At 38.3% G+C, this 18,542-nt stretch overlaps 1 protein-coding gene across 1 annotated transcript in view; it reads left to right on the top strand.

Annotated features, from left to right (window-relative positions):
• SYTL5 (synaptotagmin like 5) overlaps positions 1–18,542 on the top strand; it is a gene marked incomplete at both ends in the record, with an annotated part of 55,265 nt that overhangs the window by 31,623 nt on the left and 5,100 nt on the right. Inside the window, 8 exon segments of the mRNA XM_080613516.1 lie at positions 193–299; positions 5,853–5,918; positions 5,922–5,945; positions 9,971–10,036; positions 10,989–11,167; positions 11,990–12,092; positions 14,253–14,414; positions 17,599–17,707. Coding sequence (XP_080469642.1) covers positions 193–299; positions 5,853–5,918; positions 5,922–5,945; positions 9,971–10,036; positions 10,989–11,167; positions 11,990–12,092; positions 14,253–14,414; positions 17,599–17,707 — 816 coding nt within the window.

Genomic DNA, 18,542 nt, shown 5'->3' with positions numbered 1-18,542 from the left:
TGACCAGAAGGCTGAACAGCATCAGAAAAACATAGTTTTCCATTATCATGGTGTTCAGTTGCCATAGTTTATGACAGATACCTAAAATGTTTTGATTTTTTTTAAATTAAAAACCAGTTGGGTTTGTAGAAGATGGCACTGAATGTTTTTGTATAAATTATAGCAAGCATTTTAATTGCTTTTATTTTACAGATCGTAGCCGATCTGAGATAGATTTGAGTGAATCGTTCTCTGACGGAAATGAGGATTCTCTGAGCGTAAGAAGCAGATCTGTACCTAGTGCCTTAGATCAGGAACTGGTGAGTTATAAACATGTAAATGGTTATCTGGTGGAAATCCTGTTTGTTCAGACTTATGAAATCGGCACTGTATGTATTTATATGTATCTATTTCAGGGATATGTGATGAGTTTTTAAATAGCTTCATTTTTTGAGTATGTTGGCTATGGAATGATTCCATTGAGCAGTCATGGTTACAGATTGTTACTGATTTTCTGGTTTTTGAGTTCACAGGTGAAAGAAATCTAGCCTGAAAAGAAATTTTAGGCACTATATTACACATGCTCTGAAGTTTTGTTAATTCATACTTTCTTAAATTTTAATTTTGGTGCTGAGAAATACTATAATTTAAAGGCTTTCATCTTTGGTTTTGATTTTTCCCTTATGTATATTTTTATCAAACGAAGCCCACCCTTTTAGTTCTGCTACTGTTGCTTGGTGCTTTTTCCTGTTCGCTGTTTTCTGATATACATCTCCATGGCTTTTTCTATGTATTCTAGGCTGCTTTTCTTGAAGTGATTCATAACTTCCTTCTTTTCTTCTGCACATAGAATCATAGAATAGTTAGTGTTGGAAAGGACCTTAAGATCATCAAGTTCCACCCCAACCTGCCATGGGCAGGGACACCTCACACTAAACCATGTCACCCAAGGCTCTGTCCAACCTGGCCTTGAACACTGCCAGGGATGGAGCATTCGCAACTTCCTTGGGCAACCAAGCTGCCTTCCCTAACCTTCCTGTGGTGCCTCACCACCCTCACAGTAAAGAACTTCTTTCTTATATCTAATCTAAACTTCCCCTGTTTAAGTTTTAACCCGTTACCCCTTGTCCTATCACTACAGTCCCTAATGAAGAGTCCCTCCCCAGCATCCTTTTAGGCCCCCTTCAGATACCGGAAGACTGCTATGAGGTCTCTATGCAGCCTTCTCTTCTTCAGGCTGAACAGCCCCAGCTTTCTCAGCCTATCTTCATACTGGAGGTGCTCCAGCCTCCTGATCATCCTTGTGGCCTTCCTGTGGACTTGTTCCAACAATTCCATGTCCTTTTGCTGTTGAGGACACCAGAACTGTATACAATACTCCAAGTGAGGTCTCATGAGAGCAGAGTTGCAGATGCGTGTAATTGCTGTGAAAGAATTTCCAAGCTTATTAAATATGCAGGGAGGGGAAGAAGAGTTATTGAAAAAAGTGCTTCATCTAATTATACTTTTTTCTGAAGTTCTGAAATTGGGCTTATAACTTAAGAAAACCCATAGTCCTCTGCATTATAGTTTATGCACTTTGTCTATTGTCATAGTTCTTCCCTGCCATCTGCTCTTTTCAGAAGAGCATTGGCCATGGGAGATGTCTCCCCTTCTTGTAGCCTCTGATACTTGTGGCTTGGTGGAAAACAATTTGGGATTCCCATCTGTTTCTTGGATTGTAAGTGCTCAGAGAATTTGCCTGCAGCATTGCTTTGGTTGGTGTCGTGGTTTAAGCCCAGGCCGTAAATCAGAACCACGCAGTCCACTTCCCCCCCCACCTTTCTTCCCTCCGCTCCTGGAGGGACGGGGAGGAGAATCAAAAGAATGCAGCTCCCACGGGTTGAGATAAGAACAGTTTAATAACTAAGGTATAACACAAATCACTACTGCTACCACTAATAGTAATAATGATAAAGGAAATAACAAGCAAGAGAATGCAACCGCTCACCAACCGGTACCTCACCCCCACCCTGCCATGATCCAGCCCCTCCCGGAACTCTCAGTTCTACATCCCGGGCATGACATGCTGTGGTATGGAATACCTCTTTGGCTAGTTTGGGTCAGGTGTCCTGTCCCTGCTTCCTCCCACCTTCTCCTCCTCCCTGGCAGAGCATGAGACTCTCAAAGTCCTTGGTCAGTCTAAACATCGGTGTTATCAGCTCTGTTCCCAGGCGGAAAGTCAAAACACAGCACTGCACCAGTAGAAAAAATGACTGCTACTGCTAAACCAGGACAGTTGGGTTAATCTGTAAGGAAATAAAAAAGGCCATTCCTGTGTGTCAGATTTCTGTGGAAGAAAAGCTTCAAAAATAAGTGGTTTAATTTTTAATTGCAACAAAGGAAAAGGATGTGTTCTTGGTTAAAAAGCTGGAAAAGATTGCAGAAGGAAAGCATAAAATAAGAAAATAAAAACTTTAAATATCTTTTTATCAGTTTTCTGCTCTAGTTGTAAATGGTGGAGCAGTTACAACTTAAGGATTTCTGAGGCAGGTACCAGAGACGCTAAGTCCAGGGTGGTTTTCTGTTCTTTGATTTTTGTCTTCTTATTCTGAAGGATTTTTTTTTTTCCTTTTCGTTTTCTTTCTTGCTGCCTCTGAATGAATTTTTGGCTTGCATCTCAGCAACTTTGTAGGTTTTTTGCTAATGTAGATCTTTCTTGTGGTATAACCTTGATTTAGTTGCTCCAGGGTCTGTGAGAGTGCTAATTTCCCTTTAAATTTAATTCATAATGGGGTTCATAGATCTCTTATAATAATAAATATATAATATATCATATTCTCACTTGCTGTGTCTTAGGAAATAAATTGATTTCATTCATCAGCTTGAGTGTTACCATAATTTTAGGGTAGGTTGACTTACAGGAGTCCTTCAGAGTCTTGCCCTATATTCATTATGGATACAGGGTTTTGAGATAAAAGTTGCATTCCTGCTGGAATTTAATTTATTTGCTGCTCAACATAAGAGGCAAAACATTTTTTATACATACATACATATATGTGTGTGTGTATATATATATATATATATACGTGTGTGTGTGTGTGTATGTGTGTGTGATGAAGATGGTAACAGCTCCTGCAGCCTCAGGAAAGTTAAACCTCATTTTCTCCTGGCCAGCTGGTGGAGCTAGCTGAGGTCCTTCAGCTTCTTATTCCTAGGTGATGGTAGCTGGCAGCAGTGCTGTGGGAGATGCTTCATGTCAGTAGAATATGCAGATTGATGAAATTCATCAGCTGATAGGGTGGGAAAAGGCTTTCAGCCGCTTTGCTCTCAGCTTTATCAGGAAAACCCATTACATACATGGAGAGAGACCAGCTGGAAAATTGAATGGATATTTTCTTCTCTAATTTAGTATTTCTGAAGATAGTGAAAAGGGACAACCTCCAGAAATCCACATACTGTTGTATGTATTTGTCAAGGCGTATGGGGAAGCAGTTAAATCTAGTGTTGTGATCAGGTGTGAGCACCTTATCTAGAGAGATGTGTGTTGAGTTCTTGAACAAGTAGTGTTTGTTACGTGCTCATCTGCTTTGTTAGAAGTAATTGGATAACATGCATTTTATAACACCCACAGGAGAACATAAGATTAATGTCCTACTATCTCTAACTTTAATAAGCTAATAACACTAACCAATTACGTAGTTGCAGTTCTGTAACACCTCCTAAGAAACATAATCTTTGCAATGCAAAATGGATCAAGAGCATTGGTTAAACATTAACCATTCTTTTCGTTTCAGATATCTACTTGTAGACAAAAATTGTCAGTCAGCCAGCTGACATTAGGAATTTTAATATTTGAGTGTCTTGACCTGAAACACCCCAGTCCGAAGATGTTTATTTTTTGCCTTGTATTTAATTATTCAGCAGTAAAAATGTAGCAAGTCCACAAGAATGTATACAACAGTGCAAAGGAAGGAGTTTTGCACGTGTTACAACAGGAAGAAGCAATTGTGGTACAGGAGAGAAAGAAAATGGTGTATTCATGTACCAAGTTTTAAACTTGAGTACACCACTTGAATTCTGAAGTCAGTGAGGAAAGAAGTGAATGATGGGTTGGGGTGTTTTGTTTTTGCTTTAGGGGTTTTGGGGGTGTTACTTTTGGGGGTTCAGTTGTCTCCCTGAAATAGTTTGCTCTGCTGTGCCTTGGTCTCCATGGACTTTTTTCATAGAGTATAAAATATATGTGACTTCTTTTTTTCTGTGGGGTGGTAACAATGCTCTAAATAGATAGGACAGGAGAAGAGATCAGCAGAGAAAGCTCATTGTAAGAACATGAAGCTAAGAATATTTGCTTTAGTATGTAAATTTTGGTCCCAAATAGAATAGTGGCTTGTCCTGATTTCCCTCTGCTCGATATTAAATATGCAGTTAAGGTAGGAAAGTAGTAATAGAAAATTTTGCATCACTTTCAGATGCTTTTATTTCAGGTCTGTCACTGAAGCAAAGGAGAAGAGATGCAACAGCTAGTTGTATGTTTTCTAATGAAAAATGCTCTGCCGATCTTGACATAAACTGTGACAGTTCAGCTCTCCAGCAGCATTTCCTCTCTGCTCTGTTTTTCCTGATTAGCATAGAACTCTTGAGTTTGAATACAGTACTTTGCTGTATAGATTAAGAGAATGAGAGCCACAAAGCAACAGGGTGTGAAGTAGCTTACCACATGAGATTTTTAAGGTTTTAAAGCAGATATCAGGCAGTTGAACATTTGACTTCCTCTACAACTAGAAGCAGAGTCCTCCAAAATACCTGCCATAAGGTTTAAGGAAATGCTTGAAGTTTCCAAGCTACACTTAATAGGATGATAAATGTCTGTTGGAGTTTTTTCCTGTAACTTTTACCTAAAGTGAACAGTCCTATTAGGACCATCAACTAGATTTTAACTTTTTAGATTTTACTCTATTGATTTGTTTAAATATTTTTTTTCTGTATATGAACTAAAGGTGTTACAGTTCTGTCTTGTTTATTAAAACTCAAGCATACCTATGAAGCTATGAATCATGAATTCATTGATTTCCCCACCTCTTTTTTTAGCTATTCAAGTAATACAGGAATTTAATTATTTTTAAAATATGCACATCAACTGGATTTTTGTTTACACCTTAAATATATTCAGTGTGTATGATGGCAGAGCAAGATTTTTCCCATGTCGTTTGACAATAACCCAGGGCTTTCAGCACTGCCTGTTAGAAAGTGGGTCTATGTTAATGATAGTGTTCATGAAACTAAAGAAAGCATGAAAGGGTGCTAGCGTAATACAAGTTGTGTCCCATAGAAACATAACCTGGACTGTAACCAAGAAATTAATCATCTAGTGGCATCTGGCTACAAATGTCTTTAGGTAAACCAGTTTCAGTGATCTCCGGGCCCCTGGCATTGGACCTCAGTTCACTCATTTATTTTGTTAAGATTTGAAAAATTCTCACAGTTTCCCTCTAAAATTTCCAAACCTGAATTCCTGAATGCAAATAGCAGGAAGTAGAATAAGGTATTTCACATGGGATTGTTAGTAGGTATGGAAGTGGGTTTTGTTTAGGTGCAGAGTTGCTGGCTATGCAAAGGTATGCATCTCCAGAATAAGATATGAAAAATGTATTTCAAGTTTTTCAGTTCCCAATCAATTGAACCCTAAAACCAGAAAAGCAACTTTTCCACTTAGGCTGTGTGGATGTGCAAAGATGTAAAAATGTAATATGAAATTCCTCTAGAGATTAGAATTTTGGATGTATTCTGCACTGTCTTCCAAAAGTGGAAAATATATGAAACAAAACTAAGTGGCAGAGGCTGACCAAATACAGAGCAGAACATGATGACTAAAATGCCTGTTTGTCATTTAGGATTATCTGGATGAAACAGAAGAAGATATTGATGACATAGTGGCTTCTAGTTATTCAAGGAAACACTGACATTTCACAAGTGGATTATCAACAGTTAGATCTGGAGTAGACAACATATGCTTTTTCTTCCACAAATGACCACTGTTCCTCCAAAAAGGGGCTTAACTTCATACTACTTAGCAGCAGATCATCTTTCATCCTGCACTTGAGAAACATCCTTTAGCATGTAGATAGTTTTTTCTGTTATAATTTTTCATGCTGTTCTGAGCAGCACATCAAAGAGAAAACAACTTTGCGTACTCATCAGCAGATTTCCTCACATGCTTAAGTTACTACCAAAATGACATTTTTGGAAAAGGCAAAACATAGGTGTTTGCAGTACATGACTGCTCAGCTTTGCAGAGGAGCACTTAATTTACTTGAACTGAAGAGAACAATGCTGTGGTGGGATCTTTCATCTCAAACCTCTATGATTCAATCTATGATTCAATCTTCCGGTTGTTTGGGTTCTTGGGACACAAATACTTATCTGTGTGTTTGCACACATACCACTTCTGTGGCATCATTGTCCATCCCTAAGCCCAGCTTCTCCTGTTCTTCATTACATGATTACTATGCCACCCACATCTGAAAAGTATTTTTCTTTATAGTGTGGAAGAAGATACTTGGGGATTTTGGTTGATGACGACTTTTCTACCTTCTGCAATAATTGCAGTACTTTTCTGATACATCTTTTTGTTTCTTGTCAATATCCAGAAGCTATATACTGTAAACCAGATGCCCAAGTCTTGCAATTGTCTAACTGTTGCAACTTAATGGTAGCTTTAAGAGGATGGGTATATTTTCAGGTTGCTTGAGATGCAGCAAAGTGGATATAACAAGCCTTATGCAGTTGATTATGTAGTCTGTTATTCTTTGAGAAAGAAATCAGATTATAAAAGTAGCCTTTAACATGTCTAGTTTATGACTGTGTACAGCATTTTCAGGATCTGACAGTTAGGATGTGGCCAACTGATAGCATCTTTAGGAAAGTCATGGAGCCCTCTCTGGCCAGTCTTCTTCAAGACTTGTGCCTAAGAATTTGGCCAAACCCAAGCTTGGCTTACCTGGGGAGGAGAAAGGGCTGAGAAAATTGCTGACACAGTGCATTTTGGTATCTTAGATCTGGCCAGACCCTTTTCCTTTCTGGAACATGTAGTTCACAGAAACAGACACAACAGACGTGTGTGGCACTTAACACCAAATCAAACTTCAGCAAATGTAGCCTGTTGACTCTGATCTAATTAGACCCATTTACCTGAGGCTGACTATGACTCTCTCATATGACACTGTCTCCAATGCTTGCTGGTCCCATGGATTTTATAGGCAGAATTATTTTTATTTCCTCTGAATATTGGTATGAGGGTTGCAGGTGCTTAAATGCTTTCTTCATTTAGGCCACTAATTGAGGAACTGCATTTAGAGAGCCTTCCCTCTATGTGCTGTAGGCAGCATTCTTTCTGTGCATTGGGTCTTGTCCTTTGCTGTAGATTTCCCTTTGACCTTTTTCTTAAGTTGAGTACAGCTTTTCCAGTTCTGTAGGTTTGAAATAATCTCACGTCTCGGTACACACATTTCTCTGTGTTCACCATGACATGATTTTTAATGTCACTGCATGCTGCATTAGTGGCAAAGTTGCGAATGGCAAAGCTGCTTCTTCCTGCAAAATCAAGTGAATTTTACGGATTCTTTTTTCATTCCCGTTTAGTGTGTGTTACTAGTTACTAGTGTTCCCCCTCTCTCTTATTTTTGCTTTTAGCCTGCTTGTTGTGAGCCTTTGAGCCTTCTGCACTGTATGGATTTTCTTCATGTACTTATCTGTCAAATTACTGTGTACTATTAAGTCACACTGAAACAATGTTATTAATTAATAGTAGATTCTAACTGCATGGAGGTTTTCTTTGGATTTTGGGGGGTTTGGGGTTTTTTTTATTTTTTTTTTTTGAATATGAAAATTTAGACTATAGTATGAATACTCTGACATGAGCATTCGAGGTAAAGGAAAAAATAACTCAAAGGGTAAAGATATATGAAATCTGCCTGTAACATGAGGGAGCTAAAATGGAAATGGAAATTACATTGAACAGGAACTGTATCTCAGCATTAAGGTATCTTACTTTGCGTTTTCCAAAGCTAAGATATGAACGGTGTATTTAGTTTTCTCTGCATCCTTCACTGATTCCTCTCCTAGACATATTAATGTGTTGTTGTCAAGACCCATCCTATCAGTAATACTGAATTGTTCCAGTGCCTTACTGCAGCAGTAAGATATGATGCAAAACAAATATAAATCTTAGTGAGGTACTAAAATAAGGCTCCACATCATCCATATTTGGTGGTTGTTTACTACTTATGAAACTGAAAAATTAATAGATTTCATAAGAACATTACATTTAGCATATATAACGTCCAGTGTAAATGCCACAGAAGAGAATCTGTGGTGGGAAAAGTGAAGTATATAAAATACTTCTACTAAGTTTGTGTTATTTCGTTTGTGGCTTGAAAGCAATTCAGAAATTGTGTTTGCACAAATTTTAGGGTCAGAGGTCATCCATTTGTTTAGGACTTTCTGGGTTTTGGTTGTTTGTTTTTGTTTTCCCGATCATTTATCCCTCATTGCCTGCTTACCTGAAGATCAAGAAAAAGAGTATTTGGATTCAGTAGAGAAAAACTCGCTCACCTTCTTGTGTTGATATAACTCTGTTTTTCTGGAGGGGGCACACAAATTTTTGCTTTTCTGTTACAGGGATAGCTTAGGCATGTTGGAGCACACACTGGGACTGTTAAGTTCACTAACAGTTTCCAAGTATTTCGATTTTCGTGTTTGCTGGAGACAGAAATGCATAAATGGTAAAGGCAGGAACTTAGCTCAAAGTTTGAGGAATAAGAGGAAATATGACACATTTGTCAGTGTAGTTTGCTAATTCTCCAGTAATTTTAACCAATCCTGCTCATGGAATTTCAGCCAATTATACCAAGGATTAAAAAGACAAGCTTTTTTCTATTTATTTATTTATTTATTTTTAAAATTAAGGCTAAAGAAGGCCAGCAGAAATAAAAAAAAAAAAGCCAAAAAAACCAAACCAGAACAACAAAAAAAATCCCACAAAAAAACCCAAAACAAAACAACCAACCAACCCCCCCAACAAACAAACAAAAGAAAAACCCACCCCATAAAAAAAAAGGCAAAAAACCTCAAAGCCTAAACAAGACCAAAACCCACAAACCACAACTTTTTTTTCCTGTTTTTTATTCCTACATGGCATATAAAATTAACTTTATGGGTAATGACTGCTTGTTCTGTCTTTCATGTCTGTGTCATACTGACACACCTCCAGCTTTCTGTGGTGCAGGGCCCTTAGGCAAAGTCCTGGGAGAACAGAGTTTTGCCACAGACCAATTCTTTTTGTGTGGCTCTTCCCCTTGACTGTGGTCTCCCTTCCTTTCAGCAGCTGATAAAGAAGAAGGTAGATCAAGGTGCAGTTTCCCTCAAGGTCACTGGTGAGATTTCCGGATACTGCCCTAGCAAGCAGAGGGGGGAAAATGATTCCTCCAGTATTCTTTTACTGTGTTTTTTCCCCCGAAGAGTGACTTGTTTCAGCATTTGTGTGCATTTTTCATTTCTTTTTACAAACTCCCCAGAGAAATTGCAATTTCTCACAAGGGTGCCAATCCAGCAAAAATATGAATGCTCAGCTTTTGACTAGCTTAAGAGAGGATTGACTTCATGCAGACATAAATGAGGATAAATCCAAATGAAATCCAGTACAAATCCAAGTCAGCAGAGTTGGTGTTCTAAAATATAACTTGTTTTGATACAGCAGATAATTAATTTCTATTTAATTAGCGTGTGCTTTAAATGTCTAGTTAAAGCCACGTGTCCTTTGGTACTTGAAGTATAGGGGAAGCACTTAATACTTCTCTGATATGGGGATACTTTCTCCTTTCTCGCTACAGTTTGCAATACAAACTTCTTTTACCTGTCTATATAGGTAAAGATTTATTACTGCAGTTATTCTTTCTTATTGCAGCTATCTAATGCTTTTTTCTCTTGCTCTTTTGTACTGCCTTCATTAAAGAACTCCCCAGAAGGCTCTGACAGAAAATGGACTTATTTAAATGTTCCTGAAACAGATGGTGATACTGTGAGTTCTCCTGAGTCCTCTGCTTAGCTTACTTTTAAGGTTTCTCTCTCTTTTTTTTTTTCCCCTTCCCCCCCCCCCCTTTTTTTTTTTTGAAGACTATACCTGTGTGTCTTGCGAGGTTGCTGTGTCTCAGGATTTAGGTAGTTGCATGTAGTTTTGAGCAATTTTGTTCAGTGACTCAAAAGAAAACATGCACCAGATTTCTCAAATGCCTTTTGGCAGTGTGAATATTGCTCTGTTTTTCTTTAAAAATGTTTAGGTCTTTCTTAATTATAATCTTCTGGAAAAGGACACCCTTATAGCAATACTCTGCATGGTTATGAGCGAAAAAAGAGATTGAGGGGTGATAATTACTTTGCAGTGGAAAAATTTGTGGGATTATTGCTAAACATTTTGGTTTTAGGGCAGTTGCAGAAATGCTGCCTATTGGATTTTGCTCATTCTTGTAGAATTGCTAATGAGAAGTAAGTGTCGCTTTAGACAAACATGGTTTTATACTGTCTCCATATATGGGAAGCTTCCTTAGAACTTTCTCTAATGGTTCTGTCAGCAGATGTCTTACGAGACTCAGTAAAAATTAGGTGAACAGCTGAGCCAAAGAGGTGATTTTTTTTTTTTTTCTGCTTGGAACTTACGTGAACTTACAATTTATGTGGCCTGTCTGCTCCTCAGTTCATGCATGAATTACACGGTAGTACTTTAGATTTAGTCATGTTTATAAATAGGTTTGAGTCCTGCATGGAAAAACATCAATTGTCTAGATGCTTATTAATTCTAGTTCTTATTCTGTTTTACATCAAATGGTGAAATTTCTGTTCTATGATGTATCTGTTTTCACAGCAAGTCGTAACAAGTCTGATAATATTGCAAAGCTGTTGCTATATGAAAAAAACAGGTTCTTGAAAAGAGTAATTTGTTTTAGCCTTTAAGTCCTTTTTCTGTCCCCCTCCAGACTAGCATTAACAGCATGCTGAGTGTATATAGTGAAACTGGTGACTATGGCAACGTGAAGGTCAGTGGTGAAATCCTTCTCAACATCAATTACAGCTACAAAACAGGTGCCCTCAACATCCTGGTGAAAAGTTGCAGAAACCTGGCCATTGCAGATGAGAAGAAGCAAAGGACCGATCCGTAAGCACAGAGAAAAGTTTCCTTCAGTTCTGCTAGGACTGCTGCACACACTGTAGTCTGGTGGTGTGATATGAGCCTGAGAATTCATAGGATCCAGTTGCTACAAGCAGCATTATGATGATGGATGGTTTGGGATTTCCTGTGGGAAATGCATTTTCAGTATGTTTCTTGAGGCAACATATGCTTGTCCCAGGGAAACAATAAGGTTACTTAAATTATTAACCTGATAGTAAAAGGACAAAAAATACAAAAGATTAGGGAGGCTGAATTGATTTCTTCTAGAATAAAAAATAAAGCATATGAGATGAATGATGTTTTGGAGAGAAGGAGGGATAGAGATAACTTTGGTTTCATGCACCCATAGATTCACTTTGTAAGGACCATTTTCTGAGCTTTTTGTTATAGTTCTCAGTATGATATGTACATTTTCTCTTCAGAAAGTAATAATTAGTGTCTCTAATCCTGTAGTAAGCAAGGTATGAAATTTTTCATTCTCTTTCATTTTCAATGTTGTCATATATAACCAGTCAGTAATCATATACTACAACATGGAAAGTGTTAGGAAAGCTTTCTGCATTTCTGAGGATGAGTAAATTAATTTAGCTCTGTCTTCTGTTATTCTCATCCTATCTGATTAACATTGTTATGTTTTTAGATAAAGACCATATCTTTCCATGTTTCATACATTCTGTCTTACATGGGTACATTGTTTAGACTGCAAGAATTAATTTCCTTGTACGAATTGCTGATGCAGCAGTGTCAGGTCTTTGCTCAAACTGGTCATTTTGATTCCTTGCTAATAATTTCCTACTTGATCTGCAGATATGTCAAAGCATACCTTTTGCCTGATAAGTCCCGACAAAGTAAACGCAAAACCAAAATTAAAAGTAACAGCACCAATCCGGAATTTAATGAAACGCTGAAGGTGAGAACAGTGTCTTTCTCTCAAGCTCTGATGAATGTTCCACTTGTGCTTACAGGCATTTCCTATATGTGTTCCAGTAAGAGGATTACAGTTTGGGAGAGATACCTCAAAAGGAAAGATATTTAAGCAAACACATCTAGTAATCCTGTGAGCTGTAATTCCTGGCTTTCAGCATTGAGGAAGTGTTTTTGTTGGTTCTTCCCTTTACAGGTGAAACTTCTATTAGTTTCCATATATCTGTTTCAAAACTGTTGATGTTCCCATGGAACCTGAGAGCAGAGTTGCTAAAAGCACTTTAAAGATTTTGTGCACCCTAAGTTAGCAACTGATGCTAAAGTAAAGCTAGCTTAAAGCTTCCCATCTAACTGGTCTTGAAGAGACAACAAACTCAGTAAGATCTGAATTCCTCTGGAGGCTTGAATTTATTTTTAAGGCAGAATTGATTTTGGTAAGAAAATGCCAACAATGGCTTCACTACCTGCCTTCCTAAAAAGCTGTGGTGAAGTTCATTTTCTGTTGCAAAAGGCAGTGACAGATTACTTCCTTGAGAACTGGTGGCACACAACACCCCAGGCTCTTTCCTTCCTTGCCTTTACCTATGTCTACTACAGAGGGAGAACTATTTTGAGCTCTTCACAAGTTGTTCATTCACCTCCTTGGCTCTGTGGTGCAGGAATGGCAGAGTTTCTGCTCAGGTCACTGCCTGTCTGGCACCTGAAGCACAAGGCTCTTGGTGATTCCCCTTTCCTGTCAATAGATGAGAGGTCTCAGCTGGCAGTCATGAGGCCAGAAGCTCTTTTTGGTTTCTCCTGATCCCTGCCCCCCAACCTCCTCCAATTTCAGTGGTGTTTTAAATAAGTTTCTTAGAATGCTCCCTGGCAAGTATACTTGGCTTAACCTGGCTACAAACCATTTTGCAGACACACACACTTGGTCTGGCCAGACTGCGTGCCAAGGGAGAATGCCTCGTACAGCCTCATTTTGAAATGGCTTATAGAAAAGTTCGGACTTGCCTGAACTGGGTAAAAAATGTGTTAGACTCTATTTAGCAACAAACATAGCGCTGAACATGTTTGCTGGTTGGAACTCAGTGAGGATAGGACCTAGCAGCTTGCTAAAAATGTGAATTGCAACAAAGAGGGCTTACTGAATTGTGGGTAAGGTAAGCAAGGTAAGTAAGGTAAGCAAGGGCTATGTCTATACATCCCAACTGTAACTACTGTTAAAAATAAAATAGAATTAAAATAATTAAATCCGTCTATATCTTCCCTCTTTGACTTATATTCCATTATTGCTGAATATGACATCTTTCACAGTGGAACTGTTGGCATTTAAATTAAGCATTGTAGACATATCTATACATGGCTCGCCAACTGACTTGACTGTTTCAGCTTTTGGAGAATATGTGTCTGTGTCCATACGTTGCTCCTAATGCAGAAAGAAGACATCTGGGTCTCTTCAGCTAACACCAAGAGAAGGGTGAATTTCAGGGAATTAATATGCCTTTTGCTAAAAGCAGATTGTGCAGAGCTAGAATTCCAGATGTTTATAATTTTCTGTGTATTCGCTACAATATGATGTTTTGAAAAAAAAATATATATATAGGAATTTTTTAATAGCTTTCAAACCCAACAATAGTTACAAGGACTGATATGCTTGGTGTATGCAGTTTTAGTTGGTTTTGGAACAATTTCTCATCTTGCAAATATACAATTGAAAAGGAGAGCATGCTATTTCTAGAAAGTTGTATACAGCAAACTGTCTTTGTAGAGATGAAAGAATCAGTGGGGTTTCTTATAAACTAAACTTTGATATTGATCTACTGTTTTTACATAAACTTATCAGGAATTAACAGCATCATAGTTATAAGCATCATCTTTTACTTTATAGTAATAAATACCCAGTAAATAATACAGAAAAAACCCACAGTCATGATAGTAACATTAATGACCACAGGATGCATACTGCAAAGAAAAGAGATTTAACGTTTGCATTATGGCTTTCTGGCTACATCGATTTTGTTTGCAAAGAAAACAAATCTCTCTTTCATGCTTCATTTGTTAGCTGCTGTGGGCTTCATGAAATCGAGCTAGAGTTGTAAAAGGCTCCATGGAAACTATTATTTCTGCTTATTCTGAGAGTTTCTTTTTCTCTTGGTAGTATGTCATCAGTCACACACAGCTAGAAACCAGGACCCTGCAGATTTCTGTCTGGCACTATGACAGATTTGGACGCAACAGCTTCCTTGGGGAGGTGGAAATTCCATTTGATTCCTGGAACTTTGAAAATCCGGGCGATGAGTGGTTTGTGCTCCAGCCCAAGGTAAGGGTTTCCAGCGGCCGGTGAAAGTGTTGCAAAGCAAATTTAGCAAGTCTTCGTTATTTTTCCTTTGGAATGTGTTTATAAAATTGGACATTATGAGTGTCTAATATGGCAATAAAAATATAATCTTTGTTCTTTATTCAACCAAAACATACTGGTTTTAAAGTCTGCATAAAATCTTCACACGATTGGCTACTTAAAAGGTGGGTTTTTTTGTTTTATAACCAAACTATAAGTTCTTCTTGTAATAAACCACAGCAGATAAATGACCTAGTAAAGAAATTAACTTTTTTAAATAGCATATGAATCAGAGGACTTTTCTACCACTCCCCCCTATCCAACCCTTAACAGTTTATTAAAGAAACAGACCTTTTTTTGTTTCTGTTCAAAGTGCTTTACACCTTTCAGCTGTGACAAAAAAGACTTCCCTATCTCTTATTCATCTAAACTAGGAAGGTACAAGTTAAAGCTTATCAACAGGCAAATCAGTAGGGTGTCTTCTGTGTCTAGGGCACTTCCAGCTTTGGCAAAGGTGTGGTCGCCTCTTTGAAAACTTACACACCTCACACTTTAAAAGTGGCAAAGATAATTCCCAGTTTCCTAGTTCAGCTTTGTTAATAAGGATGACCACCAGCTCTGCCTTTGTGGTCCAGACAAGGTGAGACCAGGAAGAAAAAGTGGATAATGATGGCAAACATGTTTCAGTCAGCACTGTGTCCAGGCCAGGATACCATCCTCCTCACAAGCTCACTTCATGTAAGTTACTTTTTGTTGGGTCTGCTCTTGAACAGAAAAAATGTCTGCTGCATCGCTGTCATAGCTCTGGCTGGTATCAGATGTTGCTCTTATTTAGTACCATCCACAACAATAAGATACACATCTAGTATTTGTTTTGCTTGCAGTTAATATGCAATATTGGTCTGAAATTGAGCTGCTTATCATGTAGTAATCTCTATCATCTTATTTCAGTCTCTGGGGATTTTTGTGTGTATAGGTGCTTTCTTTTAATCCGAACAGAGGAAAAAAAATAAAGGCAGCCATGAAGGTTTCCTGCTCAGGAAAAAAATGAGGTGCTAAACATTTCAGCCATTCCAGCTGGAAGGTGTTGTCTGGTTACTTCCAGAAAGGATTTTAAAAGTAGTTCTTTTTTTACTGAAGAAAGCAAATACAAAATTGGTCCTGACTGTCTCCTAAGTTAGAAATAATGTTTCTAAACTTAAAATACTGCTAAGATTTTTGATCATCAAAGATAATTTTTTTAAAAACATCAATTATTGTGTTTTGAATTTAAAAAAAAAACCCCACAGGTTAATGCACATGCACATTACGTGGTGTTCTCCCATATGAACTGCCTAATGGAGACAGGAATAGCAGTCAAACATTTCCCATGTTATATTACAGTACTTTATTTGTTCTGTCATGAATCATTTAGCTGCTTTAGTGAAAAGGCTGTAGACATTAAGACATTTCTTCTATGAGCATTGGATGTCTGTTTTGAAGAGACGTGTGGTTAAATTGGAAAAAGAAGAGAAAATAGTTCTGTGGTTAAAGAGCGGGCAGAGCCATGTGTGTTTGGAGTGCGGGGGGAGAGGATGACAAATTGTTACCGATGTAAGAACTTACACTACCGCTTGTCCACAAGTAGAAAGAAAAAAAATAATCCTTCCTGTCTTTATGGGAAATCTGATCCTAAATTTGCTCAGTTTAGACCATAAGTGATCTGCCTGACTGGCAAGATTTAGATATTGTGGAAATTATTCCACAGCCATTTACTACAGGTTTTCTTTTGTCCTCTGTTGTAGCAACTGGCATCAGACACTGGTGGGAAGAGGGCAGTTTTTCTCAGTCAGCACAGGAATGCCAGTTTCTGTAAAAGTGCTCCAAAGTCACAAAAGGGCAGTGTTGTTATTACTAAAATTGCTTTGTTCCCTGTCCCATGTTTGTGCATAGGCTTAGCCCCACTAAACATGCGTAGTACCTTAGCCTGGAATCTATGGTATGAAGGCAGTGCCAACTCTACATATGTACCATATGTATTTCTGGTGCAGGCATTTTGTTTCTGTTTTCTCTTGATAATAGAATTCAGCCCGTCCTGGGGAGTCAGGAAACAAGCTGAATGCATCTTGGAGACATACGGTTGCAGATCAGACATTTGTCTATAAGCATACTTTAAAGGCTTGTATGGTGCCTTGGCATGTGTCTCAAGGGTCCTCTCCCTCTATACATGTGCTTTGTCCCTGTTAAGATATCAAGGAGGTTTGTTTATTTGTACCCAAACCTCAGCACGGAAGCACGTACAGAAATGCAAGCAACGGAGTAGTCCCACGTTCATTAGTGGACATCACTGAGCAAGGTTAGGGTATGCTGGAGTTATTCATGGACCGGATCGCTAACACAAATATGCAAGACTCCTATTTTTCACTGCACTTGATTTTTCTAGAAGTCAGTTTGAACTGGAATAACATGTTCTCTCTGTGTTGCATCTATTTATAAAATGTAGTTTCCCACTTCTTACAATGGGAATCGAAATTCAGCGTATGTCAGTGAAGGCCTAATGTTTTTATAACAAAGATGCCTTGAAGAGCACTGAATGCATTCTTTCTGGGCAAGTTTGAAATACTCACAAAACAAAAAGATGCATAGATATCAGTTGTGTAGAAAAGGACACTGGAAATAACAGTTATCAGAAAGTTCTATTTCAGAGCTGCACTCTGCTTTCTTCGCTCACCTTCATTCCCCACACCTCTATTCCAACAGTGACTTCTCTAAAATATGTGAAACAAATCACAGTTTACAGTTTTGATTGAGGAAGATAAGAGCTGAATGTCACCTTAAATTAGTTACAGTTTATATGTCCAGACATAAGCTTTGGGTTTTTTTCTGTTTGTTTGCTTCACTTATTCATGCTAGATACCTCTGTCCTCTGTATGTTCACTGAACAATGTGTAATGCCACATGGCTTTGTTCTTCTGAGAGTTTGCATTCCCTCGCTGAAAAAGTTTTCTATAATATGAATGCATTCAATCTGGAGTGCTTAATTATCTGAAAATGGGCTGGCATGGCTTGATATGTCTGAGAAGTGATTCAAACACTAAATTGGTGCAACAAAATTAAAATCAAAAGAAGGTGAATGATTGACCTTACCTGGATTTCTGGTTGGTTTGTTTGTTTTTTCTCTTCTCAGATGGAGGTTGTGACAGATGTTGGGCTTCAATATAAAGGAGAACTGACAGTTGTTCTACGTTACATTCCCCCAGACAGAAATCTAATGCTTCCTCTAGGGCAGTTTCAAGGTAAAACAAACATCAGTGGCAGCATGATTACATCTCTCCACGTATTAAAAATCCTCACCTAGGGTGAAGTAATGGTACTAGTGAAGATTGAAATCATACTTAAATATGCTAGTTGTCTTAATCTGTGGAAATTCTGAACCATATGTTTTTCCTTCTCCATCCTCTTCTCTTACATTACACATAGAGAAGGGGAGTGTGCAGTCAAGTGTTAGTGCATGGCTGTGACCTAATTAAAAGAAAAGGATACATTAGAAAATATGATCGAAGGCAGCCACATAGAAATAAGTTGTCTAAATCATAGTCTGTGGGTTCTTTGTTCAGCTAGTTATACACTGTGTAATAGATCAAAGTAATAGACTCCACCCACTTCATGCTGAATTGTCCTTAAGCTTACCTGTCTTCACTTTTTTTTATACCCATCTGTCGTGGTTTAAGCCACTCAGCAAGTCAGCCATGCAGTTTCTACTCCCCTCCCCACCCTCCTGAAGGGATGGGAAGGAGAATCGAAAGAATGTAACTCCCATGGGTTGAGATAAAAACAGTCCAGTAACTAAGGTATAACACAAATCACTACTGCTGCCACCAATAATAATAATGATAAGAGAAATAACAAGGGAAAAGAATACGAAACCACCCACCGAAAATGAGCCCAACCGAGCAGAGAGTGCCCTTCCGGGTAACTCTCAGTTACATCCCAGCCATGACGTGCTGTGGTATGGAATACCTCTTGGCTAGTTTGGGTCAGGTGTCCTGTCCCCGCTTTCTCCCGGCTTCCCCTCCTCCCTGGCAGAGCATGAGACTCACAAAGTCCTTGGTCAGAGAAAACGTTCTGACC

Source organism: Psittacula echo, assembly GCF_963264785.1.
Source record: "Psittacula echo genome assembly, chromosome: 3".
NCBI lineage: Eukaryota > Metazoa > Chordata > Aves > Psittaciformes > Psittacidae > Psittacula > Psittacula echo.
Note: the sequence above shows the minus strand (reverse complement) of the source record. Positions and strands in the feature narration are given on the sequence as shown.